This window comes from Zerene cesonia, chromosome 25 (genome assembly GCF_012273895.1).
Source record: "Zerene cesonia ecotype Mississippi chromosome 25, Zerene_cesonia_1.1, whole genome shotgun sequence".
Taxonomy (NCBI): Eukaryota; Metazoa; Arthropoda; class Insecta; order Lepidoptera; family Pieridae; genus Zerene; species Zerene cesonia.
This window is the reverse complement of record NC_052126.1, coordinates 6,033,216-6,052,633: the sequence shown is the minus strand read 5'-3', so window position 1 is coordinate 6,052,633 and position 19,418 is coordinate 6,033,216. Positions and strand designations below refer to the sequence as shown.

The 19,418-nt window shown below is 34.9% G+C and overlaps 1 protein-coding gene across 1 annotated transcript; it reads left to right on the top strand.

Moving 5' to 3' along the window:
• Window positions 1-297: 297 nt before the first annotated feature.
• Window positions 298-14,012, top strand: LOC119836794 (nose resistant to fluoxetine protein 6-like). Its single transcript, XM_038362264.1, has 14 exons — window positions 298-400; window positions 1,432-1,605; window positions 3,061-3,266; window positions 4,030-4,238; window positions 6,693-6,775; window positions 7,134-7,312; window positions 8,378-8,526; window positions 9,275-9,443; window positions 9,662-9,855; window positions 11,618-11,765; window positions 12,129-12,318; window positions 12,666-12,808; window positions 13,022-13,128; window positions 13,945-14,012. The coding sequence occupies exons 1-14, from the start codon at window positions 364-366 to the stop codon at window positions 14,006-14,008; spliced, it is 2,052 nt and encodes a 683-aa protein (XP_038218192.1). The 5' UTR covers window positions 298-363; the 3' UTR covers window positions 14,009-14,012.
• Window positions 14,013-19,418: the final 5,406 nt, after the last annotated feature.

Here is a 19,418-nt window from a genome sequence, read left to right as displayed (position 1 = left end):
ATACGGACTTTCGCGGATGTAACCGCGGGGCGGAGCTAGTATTATACAAATCTTGATAAGTTCTATAACTTATCGAGATTTATCATATTCATTGCACAGTATCATTCTCATTACAGGTGACTGCCCTTTATTGCAAAAGGTTGACTAACCACTACTACTAACCTAACATATTAATTCTACTCCTAGCAATAAATAATTGACCAGTTAAAAAGCTTTCCCTACTGGTTATTTCACTTATATAGATAAGCACTGCGTAATCGAATCTCATGGAATAACGCCATTTATTTTCGCATTTTACTTGCGAACAGTTGTAAATTATATATTTTTTTATCGAAGTGTAAAAATAAGTATTGAGTTCTGAATATGGTGCTTATCGGATTGTTTTTGTTTATTTTATGCGGTAAGTAGTTTTTATTCGACAATTGAATTTTGGCGCCATTTTTTTTTATTAGAATAGTTTTCTGGATAATATTTTTCTACTTTGTTTTACTTTTATTTAAAACTATACGTAGCTACTGTTTTAGTGCAATATTCACGCAAGTTTATTCGAGTCCAAATTGTAATAGCTATTAATTGTTATCTTTTTCTCTTTTATTATCTGTCAGGTTAACTTTATAGTAATAATTATTTTTAATAAATAACTAAACCGCTTTCAAATATTCAGAACTAGGCTAAATTAAAATGGGACATGAACGGAACCAGCTATTCAAATGAAAAAGAATCATTAAAAACGGTATACTTATTTAAAAGAAATAAGATAACAAACAGTAAAAGTAGAATTGATAACTTCTGTCTGTTTTTGTGGTCGGTTGATAAATGTTAAGAGAACGTTTTGAATTACTTCAGTTAATTTACTATTCATTTGTGTAACTAAATTCAATATTGCCATTTTCAAATGAATGAAATAGATAGATAGACAGATAGATAACTCTTTATTTGCACCAATACAAAAGAACAAATACAATAAGGACACAAACACTCGACACAATTACGCTCAAATAGACAGCCTTATCGCTAAGATAGTGATCTCTACCAGGCAACCTTAGATCTACGATTAGAGTTTACGAGCTTAAATATTGAACAATGTAGAAATGAATTATCTTTGTTTTATCAATAAGCCTGATTATTTTTGTGTTTGAAACGAAAGGTCGTGATTTAGTTCCATTTTAGAATCTTGAGTCGTAGGACTGCCCCAGGTGCCGTACCCGGTGCATTTAAAAAAATATATATATAATTTCTAATTCTTTCCTTTCACGAATTATATTTAATTTAATTATACGTATAATTAATGATTACTTTAAACTATCTGAGCATCAAAAATACAACGATCTTCTAGTAGTTTAATTGGAAAAAAACAGTTTTGTTTTTTAAGTTTTATATACCATTGGGTACTATAAAATAATCAGATGAAAATTTTTTCTCTTTATTCAGGTGGTGTTTTTACAAACGCATCTACTAAATGCCTGAATAAACCAGCAACTGTAATCGATATATTAATAAGGAACATTCTCGATGAAGTATGGGAAGAACACGAGAGGCTATGTTTGAAGGAAACTCTAAATATATTGAGGAGCGCGCAAAACTCGACTTTATGGGCATCTTGGGGTATGTAAATTGGTGAAAGTTTCCTTAACAAGTTAGTAGGTAACGATATTATGAAGTTAATGAAATCAGTTAGTATAGGGAAGTGCGGAAAAGTTTTTGATGCGAATAATGATGGAAAATAAGCACACATTTATGTTTTCTTTCGGGAAGAAGTATTGGCAACCTTAAAAAGTTTACGGTTTAAGTAGAGTAAAGTTATTTGTCTTAAATTTGATGATTTTATTAAATATATGTTATAATTGTTAGGAAGTGTTATAAATTTTAAAGTTACTTATGATGAGATGAAATCATGAACTTTATTACTGGTGTTCTTGTAGTTACTAGGGTAGTAGTGGTGGTAAAAGAATGTTTGAAATCGGTCCAGTAGATCCTGAGATTAGCGCGTTGAAACAAACAAACAATATCAATCTCAGCTTTATATCATCCTAATTTATAAAACGGAAAGGTGACTTACGCACTGATCTATTGACGCATAGCCCAACTTATTGGACTGATCGGACTGAAATTTTGGATGCAGATAGCCAGCATCCATTAGGAAAGGATTTTGACCACGTGGACGAAGCTGCGGGCAACAATATATAGCATAGACTAGGTACACGTCCCGGCTCCGCCATCCCATATTTGAAGTAGGATCAAACTCCACATGGTGTGCAAATTTGATTAAAATCGGTTGAATGTTTTGGAGTTCATCCCGGACAAACAAAATATTTTATATAAATTGAGATAAGCATTACCTACACAGCTTAATGTTGTAGAGGTAATATTATAGAAAGGGAAGCAATGGAGCTGGCTATGAGCGTGTTATTCGATAAGGCTGTGTACGCAACTATTAGATATAGGTCAGACACGTGGATCTGGATGTAATATCTATTGTCTTTGTTTCATCTGGAAGTGCTGATGCTATCAATTATATAATGAAGAATATAAGCTATGCAAATAATATAACACGTATTTAGTTATAGACAAATTTCGGAAATTCAGTCGAGAAATCGAAGGTTCCAGACCAATATTTATCAGCTCATTATTCACTTCACTTGAAACTGTGTAGGATATCGTGTGACATGTCCAAGAATTGTAAAGTTCGAAGTAGATTATGGTCCTAATAGGTCCTACCGGGGGTCCGAGACAGCAGTAGGGATGCATGGAGCGATAATTATAAGCTGTAACATATTTTCGCATAATACTATTATGTTATGTAATATTAAGTTGAAGATGGTGTTCCATATTAAAAGTTTTTTCTCATACTAGCTTTTACTCGCGGCTTGGCAGGCATTAAAATCGGAGTAGTTTTATAGCTGCCAAAATAAGCTCATAAACCTTCCTCTTGAATCACTCTATTTATTTAAAAAAATCCCATCAAGATCCCTTGGGAAGCGACTTTGCTTTATACTATGTAGTGATCACGAAGGTATATTAACTTCGAAGCGTTTCAACCGAATAAAATTGATTTTTCAGTAATGGACTCCATGCAAACACCATCAGGATTATTTTATGGCAACAGATACAATTTGGGAAATTACGACGAATGCATTAAGCCGTATTGGTTAAAGACGCATCCAGATTTGCTCACTCAGTATTGTACAGCGGAAGTCTATTTAAGTGAGAAGAAATTTACAGGAGTTGTAAAGGATCCTTATTCGACAGTGGAACAATATATTCACGTAAGTTAATCAATTTATATGTGTATTGTCTTGTCAGTTTCTGGCCGTAAGATACGAGACTGCTTCAGCAGGAATTGCGCCAGCTCACACTGGGAAGGTATCACATCCAAAGACATGCGCGTGAAATAGGAGAATATTACTGTGTTTCGTACGGTGAGTTGAGGGACTGGAGACTTATATCCTTTTACTTTCCCTTTTCAGTCCATTCCCTTATTTTCCTCGACAATCACTTCTTTAAGCCATATCTTTTAAAGTCGGCAGTTGTAATGACATAAACCTTCTACTAATGTTTATGTGTGATGGCGCTTACCATCAGTCGACCCACCAGCTCATTATCGTCTATAACATAGAAAAACCCCTGTGAATGTCTGAACTTTTATTATCTAATTGAGTAAGTGATTATCAAATTGAGAGGTTTGTATCTCTGGGCGGCTTATGAATATATGATACTAGAATTTTTCATAAAACCCAAGTTATGAAGTCAAACTCTAAATCAAACATTTATTTATTTAATTAGACTTCTTCTAGAAGCATTTTATACAGTTTTAACATTTGCCATCGGTTCGGAAAGCAGTTACTACAGAGAAGAGCCGACAAGGAACTCTGTAGTTGCTCTTTTAACATAAATTCAATTTAACATTGTAAGAACAATTAACCAAAATAAACTTATTCATTTTATAATATAAACTGATTACGTCAGTTTGAAGTATATTATAATAAAATTCCGTAAAATCTTTAACTGTTAAGTTATGTACCTTTTCAGTCTGAATCGAGATATGGATTAAGATTCAACTGTTTTACTTGGGGCGTGTGCGTGCCGAGGTCCTGCGAGAGACACTCAGTCAATAAGATAGTTATGGCCTTGTATAAGCTGACACATCTCGTTAATAGCATCCAAGATCCTAGAATTCAGGTGGATTCCTGCCAATCATCTATTAGCGCGAAAACGTCATTCGGATATCATGTTTTTATGTGAGTAATTCTCTTTTGATAATCCTACTAATATCCTATCCTATCCTACTAATATTATAAATGCGAAAGTTTGTAAAGATGTGTGTGTATATTTGTTAATCTTTCACACAAAAACTGCTGAATCGATTGCAATGAAATTTGGTACGTAGATAGCTGGACAACTGGAATAACACATTGGCAGCATTTTATCCGGGTATTCCTACGGGATACAGACTTACGCGGGCGAAGCAGCGGGGCGCAGGTACTATTTTAATATAACAAGAAAAGAAAAGTTTCGATCGCATAGTTAATTTCTACAAAATAGGTTACCGAGGTTCCTGGAGAGGGAGGTACCACTCCAGATTCTAAAATGGGACCAAATGACAACAATTAGAAGAGAAGGAACAGGTCCTCTTAACACAGGTATTACCTAGCAAGAGGGCCTGAGCCACAATCCACTTGTACAATAATGTAAAAACCTAAGAAATAAAGATTTATTATTATTAGAGATTATTAGACTTACGCATTTATAATATTAGTAGGATAGGATTAATAAGTGTGTATATATATAATTGCTTTAAATCTACTATCGACTAAGAAAAGGCCAGAAACTCGAAAGTAACTTCTTTAATTAAAACGTCAGTATTATACTATTGTCCCAAGAACACTTACCCGGACGGTCTTATCATTTAGGGAAGTGTAAATTAGTTTATCTTTTAAAGACTTCTTTATTTCTCATTAGAAAATGTAAATAAATAATGTTAACAACGCAATTTTTGATATTAAACTTTCTTCATATTGTGCGAAATAGACCTATGAATTGAAATGGGACCACATGGAAGGCACTAGCTTCCAAATAAAAATCGGTCCAGTCAGTAGATAGTTCTGACGCTACAAACACAAATATGTAATCGAAAGCCTCCCTTTTTTGTAGTTGGTTGAAAACCATCAGAACAATAGTATAATTAACTAGCTGCGCCCCGCGGTTTCACCCGCGTAAGTCCGTGTCCCGTAGGAATATCGGGATAAAAAGTTGCCTATATGTTATTCCAGTTGTCCAGTTGTCTACGTACCAAATTTCATTGCAATCGGTTTAGTAGTTTTTGCGTGAAAGAGCTACAAACGCACACACATCCTTATAAACTTTCGCATTTATAATATTAAATATAGTAGGATAGGATATGTACGTTCGCAGATAACAATGATAAAGGATATATCTTATGAGATATAGTATATATGACAATGATAAGGAATAAATAATAAGAATATAAGAAAATCGTCTTATTAAAACAATATAAATCTCAAGAAATAATGTAACAGTGTTAACCATTTACCGGTGTCATAAACGATGCGATAATATTTTATCTGTCATATTGCATACGATAAATTCTTTCGTTATAATATCAATGCATTTTTATCTCGTTACATTAATATCTTTTGTTTGTGTGTTATTTGGTTCAGTTAGCGTATCAGTGTTATTGAAATGACCCGAGTTCGATGCCCTGTGAAGACATCGCCAACAGACTGTTTAAAAGTTAGGCGAAATTTTTGTAAAAAACGAATTTATATCGTATAAAAAGTAAATCCTACTAATATTATAAATGGGAGAGTAAGTAATAATATTAGTAAGATAAGAATTAGTAAGATTAGTAGGATTAGCAGGATAGTAGGATAGGATTTTGAGTTCTTTTAGCCAATAAAAACTATACAAAGAATTTTAATACAATTGGTATATATTTTTCAATTATTTATGTAATACTTAATAGTGTTCTTAATACAGATACAAAAAACAAATCAGCGTTTTGTAGTATTTTTAGTTTTATTTCGCGCGCTCACAAGAATGCCAGTCAGTTGGTGTTGCCCCCTTCTTGCCATTTTAGGTAACTTTTTTGGGACCCCTTGACTGAACTGCCATGTCACCGTCTGCCACTCATTTTCAATTTTTCGAAGTTGAAAAGGCAGACGCCCATAGTTTCCCATAGACCCAACCTACCAATCCATCGAATACCCCCTTTCCGCGAACTGCCCATGACTGTAAGGGCCTCTGCGTGTTGGATCTGTGTCCCCACGTAAGCCTTCCAAAAGACCGGCTGCTTTCCTTCTGGAGGTACCCGAGTATTACGGAGAGATACATATGAAAACAAAAGTAAATAATAATAGCAAAAAAGTATAATAATATCGTATCCCACAGTACAGCCAAAAAGGATCTAGTTCAGCTTGTGCCAGGCGTTGGCCTGGAGCTGGTTTTCAACTAAATCCTAAGTTGTTGTCACGGATGCAAAACGACGATATTAATAACAATAAAAATAGTGTGTATTTAAAATAAACATTTATATATATACATACATAAATATCCACATATAGCAATAAATACATAATTTAATAAATTGCTCGGTTACCCATTTTATACGCCCACTTACTAACTAATATTGTGGCCAACTCCGTCAAGTATTTAATTGTAAAATATATTTTCAGGTCCATATTGCTGGTAGCAGTCGTGTCTGTTTTTGTTGGTTCACTGTACGTTACATGTGGTGAAGTGAATGATAATACGTTAGGTATGTATTACGAAGCTTTTAGCATAACGATTTACTTGAAAAATATGAATTTCCCGTATATGTATGTATGTTTGTGTGTACCGACATGTCGACGACGACTCTTTTAATTCAAACGGACATTTTTAATTCAATCTTTATTCCATCAAGCACGTTTATCAAGGATCGGTGACGATACAAAAATTTCATGAGTTAATCTTATTATACTGATTAGGATCGCCAGGATTAAATTTCCTTTAATATAATTCTGTGTAAGAGCAAGTGAGGCAATTTATTTTATTTAAAAAGGCGTGTTTCTAAATATATTATCTATATTTATTTGTTAATTCAATTCAATAAACTAAGTAATATTAAACACCAGGTCGCATCGCCAAGTCTCTGTCCCTGACAATTAACGCGTCGTCCCTAGTCCACCAGTCTGCGGATGACGTCACCACGCTGCATGGAGTCAGGGCCCTACTTTCGCTCGTGGTAGTGGCCCTACACGTGAGTTTCGTTACAACCTGGATCGGTGCGGGCAACGCTGTGGACCTGGATAGGGTGAGCTTTATATAGTTTTATTTAAAGAAATTATGATAAATAAAACAACACATAAAATTGTATTTATATGTTAGGGATAAACTAAGAAAAAAGAAAGGAGGAAACTTGTTCTCCTTTCTTTTTTCTTTCATTCTAAGAGTTTTAACTAACATAGGCTTTAGTTTTTATGAATATAATTGTACTAATTCAAAACTTTAATGAAGATTTATATTAATATTATTACTAGGTAATTTCTTGCAAGATAGCCCAGTACTTCTAGAAATCAGCGGGTTCAAATAAACTCTTCTTCTTTGAATCATTAATATAAATGTCTTTCTAAGCGCCAAAATCGAAAACAACTCGATCAATACGGCATCATTTTCTCGAACGTTTTTGATAAGTTACAAGGTAGGTTCTTATAGAGAAAATTAACGTACCACAGGCGAAGCCGGGGCGGACGGCTGTAGAGTTGTATAAATATGAGAAATGACAGAAAAAATACTGTATTTTTATAAGCACTAATGGCGCGCCAACATACATTACGTTAGATATTTCTTTGGCAAGCTTTCTAGGTTAAACGGTTTGATGGATTCTAGTTTGAGGTTCCGTGAGTTTAGTCTAGATTGAGATATTGTTTCGCTGCTATTTGACTACACTGATGTCACAAAGGGAAACTTTCGTATTTTCGTATGTTTGTAATGTTTTCACGCAAAAATCACTAGAGCGATCACAAATATTCTTTCACCATTAGCTGTAACTTCACTGAGTGACCACATGACTAAAGGCTATATAGTTTCTTTGAACGCGCTTATCTCAGGAAGTACCGAATAGATTTCGAAAAATCTTTCACCATTGGATTCGTACGTAATATATGTACTACGGCCTAAAACCGGGGCGGTGTAACAAAAATGAAAATTTATTTGGCTAGTGTTTATCCTGTTTTTTAATAAAATATACCTACAAAAAAAAAAATTAGTGCACGATAGCTTTTTAATTTTTGTGCAGACCCTTTCTCAATAATTCGTCTCACTTACTCTCATATTGATGAATGAATATTTTTAATTAAGTTTACAACTATTTTTTAAGGATACTGAAGAAAAAGGTATAATAAACTTATACCAAGGGGAGTCTGTAGTGGACAGTTTCCTGGTGATGTCAGCCATACTTCTGATCAAGAATTTTATGATGACGGGTAGAATCCATCTTTTTAGGTCTATTCTGAAAAGATATCTCAGGTATGTTTTGTTATATTTTTTATCAGATGAACACTAATTTCTACTAACGAAATAAATATGTAAGTATCTCTGTCCGTTTGTATCCTTTTCACGCCTCACCACTAAACCGATTTATATGGATTCAGGCACACCGAAGTAAATATTATAATATATTTACGAGCATACATATACATTTCGATAGAACAAAAAATGTATTTAGCTGCTTGTCTTGGCTTCAAGTGGGGTGATTTGTGATAAAAAATAATAAAATATAGTCTATGCTACTCACAGATAACGCTTTCCATCGGTAAAAAAATAAAAATCGCTTTATTAGATCAAGATGTATAATGTATAAACACATGAATTCATAAACTTCACCTCTTTGTAATCTAAACTAACATATAAAGAGGAAATATCTGTGTTTTTGTTTGTATGTTTATAATCCACACAATAACCACTGGACCAATTTTAAAAATCCATTCACCATAGAAAGCTGCATTTGCACTTAGTGCCATAAACTATACGTTTCGTTTCTTCTTGGAGTCGACTCGGGCGGAGCTGCGACGATCGGTTTGTATAAAAAAATATAAATCTTTAGTTCACCTAAATCAGTACAAAATTTTGTTGAGAGGCTCTGGCCCTTGCTAAATATAACCTGTGTTAAGAGTCAGTCCCTTCCCTGCTCATTATATTATCATTTTAAGGTAGACTAAGAAGGAAGAAGTAGAAGGAAAAAGAGAATGTATAAAGTATAATTATATATTTTCAGATTCGTTCTTTTCATAGGACCGATTATACTATATTTTTTATTCGTAATCGTCCACACTGGCAGTGGACCGCTGTGGTCTCGACTGAGTGAGAGAGAAATGGATGCTTGTGGTAGGAGCTGGTGGATCAGTCTCCTGATGCTGGGGAACTATGTAGATACAACTAACATAGTAAGTATACAATATTGTGGATACATTAAACCTTCATGGGGGACTGCTTATGACGTGGTCAACTAAAATCATCTGGTTCTTTATTAACCGGCGCCATTCAATTAACTGCCTGACACAAATCCAGCCATTTATTTCAACAACTGGTCGTCGGGACGTCGGGTTTATATCTTCTTGCTTACCTTTATTTGCGCTTGTGTAATATACATTACTACTTACAGTGCTACCCGATTTTATGGACGGTGCCTGCGGACTTTCAGCTAACTGTGGTAGCAATGATTCTACTTTGGATATATCAGAAGAACACCAGGATAGCTGTGATCATATACAGTTTACTCACAATAGCTTCCCTTATATTACCGGGCCTATATGTTTATCAACATCAGAGTTCACCAGTACCACCTTTGCATTTGGGGTATGTTTGTTTAGCACTTAGCTTCATCATCATAATCATCAGCCCATATATGTTCCCACTCCTGGGACACAGCCTTCCTATGACGCTTCAAGCCAATCGACCACGCTGGCCAAGTCCGAGTTGGCGGATGTAACATCTTGTCGTACTCCAATCTAACTTACAAGATTGCGAAATATCGAAAAATTGTTATCTGCTACATTGTATTGCAATTAAACGCACCTTTTTTCGTTAGAGTATAATTATTAGTGCTTGGCATTCTACCAGATCAGCAGAATAATCGCAGATGATACCGTTGTGACGTCAGACATAATGGCGGGAAAATTTGACGTCATTCGTGATACAACTTACTGAAGATATCATCTCTTAGCATTTCTGCTGACTTGGTGCCTGGAATGATTAAACAAATATTTCCATACAAGAATTGTTAGTGCTTGACATTCTACCAGATCAGCAGAATAATCAAGGAGATGGTACCGTTGTGACGTCAGACATAATGGCGGGAAAATTTGACGTCATTCGTGATACAACTTACTACGTCACTGAAGATAGCTCTTAGCATTTCTGCTGACTTGGTACATGGAATGACTAAACAAATGTTTCCATACAAGAATTGTTAGTGCTTGGCGTTTTACCCGATCAGCAGAATAATCAAGGAGATGATATCGTAGTGACGTCAGACATAATGGCGGGAAAATTTGACGTCATTCGTGATACAAGTTACTGAAGATAGCTCTTAGCATTTCTGCTGACTTGGTACATGGAATGACTAAACAAATGTTTCCATACAAGAAATGTTAGTGCTTGGCATTCTACCAGATCAGCAGAATAATCAAGGAGATGGTACCGTTGTGACGTCAGACATAATGGCGGGAAAATTTGACGTCATTCGTGATACAACTTACTACGTCACTGAAGATAGCTCTTAGCAATTCTGCTGACTTGGTGCCTGGAATGATTAAACAAATATTTCCATACAAGAATTGTTAGTGCTTGGCATTCTACCAGATCAGCAGAATAATCAAGGAGATGATACCGTTGTGACGTCAGACATAATGGCGGGAAAATTTGACGTCATTCGTGATACAAGTTACTGAAGATAGCTCTTAGCATTTCTGCTGACTTGGTACATGGAATGATTAAACAAATGTTTCCATACGCCTGATGGTAAGCGCTACCACCGCCCATTTGGAGAGGCATAAGGTCCACCTACCTATGCCTCTACAAATGGATTGCCGACTTCTTGGGAAGGGATTAAGAAATGATTAGCGATAGGAATAAAGGAAAGGATTGGGAAGGGTAAGGAAAAGTATTTGGGCGTCCGGCTCCCCCACTCACCGAACGAAACACAGCATAATGCTATTTCACGCCGGTCTTCTGTGGAGGTGTGGTACTTCCCCGGTGCGAGCTGGCCCAATTTGTGCCTAAGCGTGCTCGACTACCACATACAGATATTATAATTTACTTAAGTACGTATTTAATGTAACGATCGATTAAATCAAACACAGGAAAATACAGCAGTGGCTAACAACTTTGAATTTGTTGCAGTAAAAATCTGCAATAAAAATAACCAGTTTGTTTCTTACGTATTGACTCCTTCATTGAAACTAACAATGAAACTTAACATTTTATATAACTAAAACCTCCCACGAAACCACGCTATCCATTTGAAGATAGAAATAGAATGAAAATTGGTCGGTTTTTGAGATTTTACTGCGGGTTACAGCTGGTTAATACTAATTGTAAAAAGTTGGGGCTATTTCAGAGGACTTGCTAACTACCGTGAGACACTATTCGCTAGTCCTATTTACTTATGGACGCATCTTCGAGCTGGACCGTATTTTCTCGGTCTTGCTATGGGTTACCTGATGTCAGTATATAAACCATCGAACTATAGGAATGTAATTAGCTATGTAAGTATGGTTTTATTGTTGATTTTAGTGCGATAGAGACGGATGTATGAGTGAGACTGCTATCTCTGTCTCGCACAGCGACACAGCGAGATAAAGAAAATAGATCGCACTTCACACTTAATATCACACTTATTCTTCACAATTTATGGATATTTGGATATTTGTCCATTGATCATGCTCAAACTACTGGATGGATTTTGATATATCTAGTATACAGTCAGGGTATGAGATGACTTGGGTGATAGGAGACTTTTTATCCCTATTAAACGCTTAGGATAAACAAGGAATCTTGACATGAGGAGCCGGGACGAGCGTCCAGGACAAACTAAGAGTAGTGAAAAATAATACATGCATTTGTTTCAGAAATGGTCACTTATCAGTTTAATAATTTTGTATATTATTACAAGTTTTATCATGGTTTGTGGCGGACATTTCCATAATACGAGTAGGGTGTATGGGTTATGGCTGTCGGTGCTATTCGCATCTCTCAATAGACCATTGTGGGCTGTGGTATTTTGCGGATTTTTGTGCATTTGTGAATATGGGACAGCATGTAAGTATGATAATACTAGCTGCACCCCGCGGTTGTATCCGCATAAGTCCGTCTGCTGTAGGAATATTGGGATGAATAGAAGCCTATATGTTATTCCAGCATTCCAACTGTCTTCGTACCAAATTTCATTGTAATCGGTTCATTAGTTTTTGCGTGAAAGAGCAACAAACACACACACATCCCTACACACTTTTAATAATATAAGTAGGATATAGACGTTAGTGCTTAACATAGATAATTAATTGGTTTGTATTAACAGTCATGACGTCACAATATGGCGCTAAGTCGATCCTATTCTTAATTTTATCTCATAATGGATTAATTTTTGTTTTTTTTTTATATTTCAGCTGGATTGCAAAGGTTTTTGAGGTGGCGCCCGTTCACAGTCTTAAGCAAGCTATCTTACGGACTATATCTAGTGCATACTATTTTGATATCTAGATGGGCTGCAGCCTTGAGATCTCCTTTGCGCTATGATATGTTTGAGACGGTTTGTAATAAACTGTTCGTGATTTATTTATTAAGGTCACGTTATAGTGTGGGCCCACTATACATTTGACGTCTATCCATCTTATGAAGCTATACCCACGCATCATCATCAGCCTATGTATGTTCCCACTGCTGGGACACAGGCCTCCTATGAGGGTTCATTACTGTGCTGTATAAAATGTTCTTAATTAATTTATTCCTTAATCACTTTTAGATGCTGATTACCAGTGGAGTTATAACAATGAGCTTTTTTATCAGCTTCGCGCTTTATCTGATTATCGAGGCTCCCCTAGGAAATGTCGTTAACATGATCTTCCAGAAGTAAGTAATTTGGTGGAAACTGGCTATTTAATGAAATAAATGAAATTCATTATTGCGTACAACAACAAAAAATATACAGGCGTACATAAATCTTAAATTGAATAGCAAAAGGCGGCTTTATCGCTAGGTAGCGATCTCTACCAGGCAACCCTAACAATACAGGAAAATAGAAATATTTAATATGTTTATTATTTTATATTTCTTTTGTAGCGACGGTTGTTTTTGTTTTGTTATTTGATATCTTAGCGGGTTTTCAACTGATTGGCGTGATTTGTTTCCGGATAGGAAATTGTTGTAATTTTAGATGAATTTAATGATGACAACAACTGAGCTGATGGTTCGCCTGATGGTAAGCGATCACCGCCCATGAATATTCGGACAGGTAGTGCCTCTGCGAATGCGCTGCTTTAAGGGGGAAAGGATAAGGAAAGGATTTTCGACTGGAATGAACTGGGAAAGGTGGGGAAAAGGAAACCTTCAGCTTCCCCCACTCACCCTAGAGACCTCACAGAGTAACATGCTACTATGTCACGCCGGTTTTCTACCAGCTTTATTGTCCAATGTATTTTTATTTGGTTATCTTATTATATAAAGTTCTCGTGTCACAGTTTTCGTTGCCATACTCCTCTGAAACGGTTTGACTGATTTTAATGAAATTTTTGTGCTTATCCGGTATCTATGAGAATCGGACCAACATCTATTTTTCATCCCCCTAAATGATCAGTGTAAGGCAGAACAGCGTTTGCCGGGTGCAGCAAGTCGTATTATAACATTATTCGTGAAAAATAAGCGTTGTTTTTAACTTATTGTTTACAGAGAGCGAGATAACAGGGCACTCACAGAAAATGGTGCAAACATTTCTAAGAAGAAAGTCGCGTGAAAGTCGGGATGTTAAAAAATATGTAATTAGTTTTGTCTCATACTTTATCTTATACCTTTAAACGAGCAATAATATATATATATATATATATATATATATATATATATATATATATATATATATATATATATATATATATATATATATATATATATATATATATATATATATATATATATATATATATATATATATATATATATTAATAAAAAATATAAAAATTATATATAAATATTTTTATATTATATATAAATATTATTATATTTATTATTCCTAGCTAGATCGATTTATCGATCTAGCTAGGAATCTTTTTTAGAAAATGTCATGTTCGTGTTTTATCGACTTAAACTTACTTTTTTAACAAATAGGAGGCCTTTGAGTAGTCCCAATTTATTATGACTCTTCCTGACATCTATTGACGAATAATTAAAGTTAAAACTAAAAAAAAAAAAATTACCGAGCAAAGCTCGGTCGTCCAGGTCGTCCAGGTCGTCCACTATAATATAAAAAGACTAATATAACCTAGCTAGACACGTAGATTATCTTTGTTATTAAGATATACTAGCGGTCCGCCCCGGCTTCGCCCGTGGTCGTATGTAGTCTAGAGCCTTCTTCAATAAATGGGCTATTTTAAACTGAAAGAATTTTTCAAAACGAACCAGTAGTTCCTGAGATTAGCGCGTTTAAGGAAACAAACAAATTAACTCGTCAGCTTTATAATATTAGTATAGATTAGACATATAGCCTAGTCATTATCTATATCTTTAATTGTTTTTGTATAAATAAAATTTAGTATTTAACTACAATGTGTTGTACATCTATTGGTATTTTATTACCCGCCTGCGGCGGAAGAAAGCTACTGTTCTCGAGTCATACAAAGTCACAAATTTATGTGACATTCAAAAGTAAACAGTCGGGATTTTTGTTTTAATAATAACACATCTTGTTTTTCAAAAACATTAAATCCTATGACTCAATTAATTCTTATGAATGATCAAAGAATATAGAATTCTAGAAAAATACCCCAATTACCTGTATCCAAGGGCGAAACACCAAAGATTCTTATGAAATGGACGTCCACAATATATCGTATAAGAGCGTAGTTGATACAGATGTATTGAACAAGGACAGTGATCAGGATAACTTATCCCCTTTATGATACTCCTTCATTATCATCATCATCATCAGCCTATACACATTCCCACTGCTGGGACACATGCCTCCTATGAGGGTTCAGGCCATAATCCACCACGCTAGCCAAGTGCGGGTTGGCAGATGTCACATGTCGAACTTATTGATTCTTGGACATGCCGGTTTCCTCACGATATTTTCCTTCACCGTTTTATATTCCATTACATGTAAATTATTTCATAGAAACTTGAGAATACAACTACAAGATCTGTATATACTGTGTAATATCCTATCCTACTAGCCTACTTAATATTATAAATGCGAAAGTTTATAAGGATGTGTATGTGTTTGTTGCTCTTTCACGCAAAAACTACAAAACCGATTGCAGTGAAATTTGGTACGTAGACAGCTGGACAACTGGAATTACATATAGGCAACTTTTTATCCTGATATTCCTACGGGATACGGACTTACGCGGGTGAAACCGCGGGTCGCAGCGAGTATCAAAATAATGTTGTGCAAAAATAAAAAATGGGAATTAAAGAAAACCCGACAAAATCTTATCTCCATACGTTGTTCTCGTAACAAATGAGACTACGTGTTTGAGGATCTCGCTGAGAGTTAGTGATGTACTCGTTTTTATCGATATCGATGTTTTAGGTGAATATTTATTTATTATTTTTATCTATTTGTTTATTGGTAATCCAACAGCTTTACATGGTAACTACACTACCACAATATATTTAAGATAACAATTTGCAAACAAAGGATTATAAAATATTTATCAAGACAGATTTTTAACTATACCATATATATATATATTTATTTCTTTCTTTGATTCTCTCAAAATGTACAGAAGTATATACAAATTGATCGCCTTCATGGGTGTAATTTTGTATTTGTTTAAAAATTTAAACGTTTTAGGTTGGACGCCACTATGTAAAAATGTTAAATGCATATATTTGTACAAGAATTGTACCGAAGTTTCATTACAGAAGGGAATTAAAAACCAATGCCTTATAACATATAAAATAAAAACTATTATAAAAATAAAATAGCTATTTAAAATTAGAACAGAGTTGTAACCGTGACGTCTCAAAGCAGTAATAATTCCAGGGTGAGAATAATACAGTCATGTATGAGTCATCTAGCATGTACTGCTTCAAGACGTCATACTAACATCCCAGGTCTGAAAATTTCTACGATATTAATACTGTTCAAAATCAAAGTCGTTATAAATTACCTAAGTCAACACATTAAACTATGAACTTATGAAGGTTCATTGTGTAATGTGTTAAAATTAACTACATCGATATAATCTCATCGATACAAGCACATCACTGGCACCTGTAAGCCCTCACCTGTCACACGCGCTCCTATCGTTTACAGCTTTTTTATTTCCCTACGTGAAACAAATTAATCTTTGCATATAATCTGCGTTTTAGGGTTCCGCAGAGCTTAGTTCTATTTATGTTTGCATGTTTGTCTGTTTGTAAGGGGTACTTTATTCATCAAGACATGTAACATCTCAGTCTCCCCGTGACCACGCTCGCTGTAAAGTGTTCGAAACGTCGAGTTAATAATATAATGAATAAATCGCGTTTAAAAGTCTTTAATTTCTATGGGTACTTAAAGTTAGGCAAAAAAAGTACCCAAAAATCCTACTAATATTATAAATGCTAAAGTTTGTAAGGATGTGTGTGTGTGCTTGTTGCTCTTTCACGCAAAAACTACTCAACCGATTGTAATAAAATTTGGTACGTAGATAGCTGGACAACTGGAATAACATATAGGCAACTTTTTATCCCGATATTCGTACTGTATACGGACTAATGCGGGTGAAACCGCGGGGCGCAGCTAGTATTTATAAATATTTGGTTATGATATAACGAAACATCAAAAATAGGCAAAATAAGAAATACGTGAATATTATGTTCAGATATTTAAACACTTACTAGGAATAAGACTTCTCATAATTAGAAATTAATTGTTTGAAGAAACGCAGAATAAAATACAGATTCATTGAATTACCAGTTACTTTTTTGATTGTGTATACGAGTATATTATATTGTGCTATAATACAAAAATAATAAATAAAACGGAATATTATTCGTCATAATATAAGAGTATATTGTCTACTCACACTTAGCCATTTTCCCTTTTGTAACATGTAATTTTCTTTACATTAGCAAAGTCGAAACGCGTGATGAGTCCTCCATCTTTATTTAGCCAGTTTTAGATTTGCCTTCATTCATCATATCCATGAAATAGAGGTTTTATGGTGTCATAACTTTAATGTATGTTTTTATTTTTAATAGCATTGAGAGGGTGTATAAAAGAGATTTTTTAAAGAATAGGAAAAAAATCGATTCGAAGGATATGCCATAACTTGTTCTTTTTTAATGGTTTTGATGCTTTATTTATGATAAAGCTAAAGTTTGTTTGAAGGCGCTAATCTCAGAAACCACTGGATCGATTTCGAAAATTGTTTCACTGTTATGTACGTAGTCTCTGAGTAGCACTTGTCTGTAATATAAAAGAACTTCACTTCACTGGTTCCATCATTTTTTAAATTATAAAGTGAAAATACTGTTTTATACATCACATCTTCATCATTATTTATTTCCTTTAGTAGCCTAAAAGAGATTACTCTTAATTTAAAAGGTCTTCCTCGATGCTGGTTTCCTTGAAGGCTTCTGTCTATCTGTCCCTATATGCTATTTATATTAAAGTATTTTTTTATGCCACAGCAGAAAACTGATGGTAAGCGATCACCACCGCCTATGAACATTCACAGAGGTAGGGCCTCTGCGGTTGCGCTGCCCGCTTTTAAGGGAGAAGGGATAAGAAAATAACCTCAAAAACAAAGTAACAGGCTGGGAAAGGTGAGGAAAAGGAAACTGAAAGCCAATTCAGCTACTTGTTTTGTATGTGGTAGTCGAGTACGCTTCGGCACGAATTGAGCCAGGTCGCACCGGGAAAGTACCACACCCCACACACAGAAGACTGGCGCGAGCCGGAGGCCCATATCCTTTTCCTTACCTATCCCAGTCCTAACCTTTATGCCTATCGTCAATGCTTTCCTAATCCAAATTCCAAATTGAAGTCGGAAATCCCTTTCTAGAGGCGTAAGGTCGATTGCAGACCTTACGCCTCTAGTCGATTGCAGACCTTACGCCTCTCCAAATGTTCATTGGCGGTGGTAGCACTTACCATCAGGCGACCCACCAGCTCCACTGCCGACTATAACTTAAAAAAATAACTTAAACTGCGTTTTTCAGACTTACCCGATCTTTAATCCAACACTATCTACTTATTATCACTATATAACTTTATCGTCAATAACTAAGTATACAGATATCACCATTAAGTACAACTCTGTTATGCTTAATGCTACTTACATTATAATTTTAGCGGAGTAAAATCGAGAGCTTGTGGCAGTTAATGTACCGTGAGGTTACGTGGGTGGATTAATTAATTTGTAACACTTGTTATTATATCAAAACACATTAGCGTATAAGAAAATCTTTTGGTAACTCTTTCAATAGGTAATTTATAAAGAATCGCTGAGGCGGGATCACGGGTGGTCGAGAGGCTGGGCGTTGCTACGGTTTGGCAATAAGTCGCGTGTTCGAATCCCGCCTCGTGGTCAATTTTTTTTTCTAATTTTTAAAAAATTCTCGTGTATAAACCATTTCAATGCTATAGTACTAAAATTGAGTCATTTAATGAAAAAAATATATAATCATAAAAAAATAAAAATTGAGCTATTTTAGTACATAAATAAAAGACAAGAAATGTTTGGACGCGAGAATAGTTTGGTGTCTCAAGAACTTGGACTGACTTCAAATTTAGGCTATATATACACCACGGGCGAAGCCGGGGCGGACCGCTTGTTTTATATCGTAATTAGTAGTACCTCTTCCATGTCAAAGCGTCAATAAGGTTATTTTAAAAGACCATTAAGAGAGGTGAATTATGTGACGAAATTATTAGATTTTTTGCTTTCGTTTATTCGTTTATTTCTTAACAAATATTTTCGATATTGATCTAGCCTCGAAACCAAAAACGAAACACGATGACGTTTTTTATTCTAGAGCCCAAAGGGTCAGGTACAAACCCTTTCATTTGCCTTCTTGTAGACGTTCAAAGCAAAATAAAAAAATCAACAATAAAAAAAAAAATTAAAAAAAAAAATAGTAAATCAACGACTGCGAAACAACTACACATTATTACCAACAAGAACATATTTTTTGAATTACATTTGGAACCCTCATAG

Coding starts and splice junctions, on each gene's coding strand:
- LOC119836794 (XM_038362264.1), top strand. CDS start 364: ATGGTGCTTATCGGATTGTTTTTGTTTATTTTATGCG. Junction 9,856..11,617: donor GTACCACCTTTGCATTTGGG/GTATGTTTGTTT, acceptor GGGCTATTTCAG/AGGACTTGCTAACTACCGTG. Junction 12,319..12,665: donor TTGTGAATATGGGACAGCAT/GTAAGTATGATA, acceptor TTTATATTTCAG/CTGGATTGCAAAGGTTTTTG.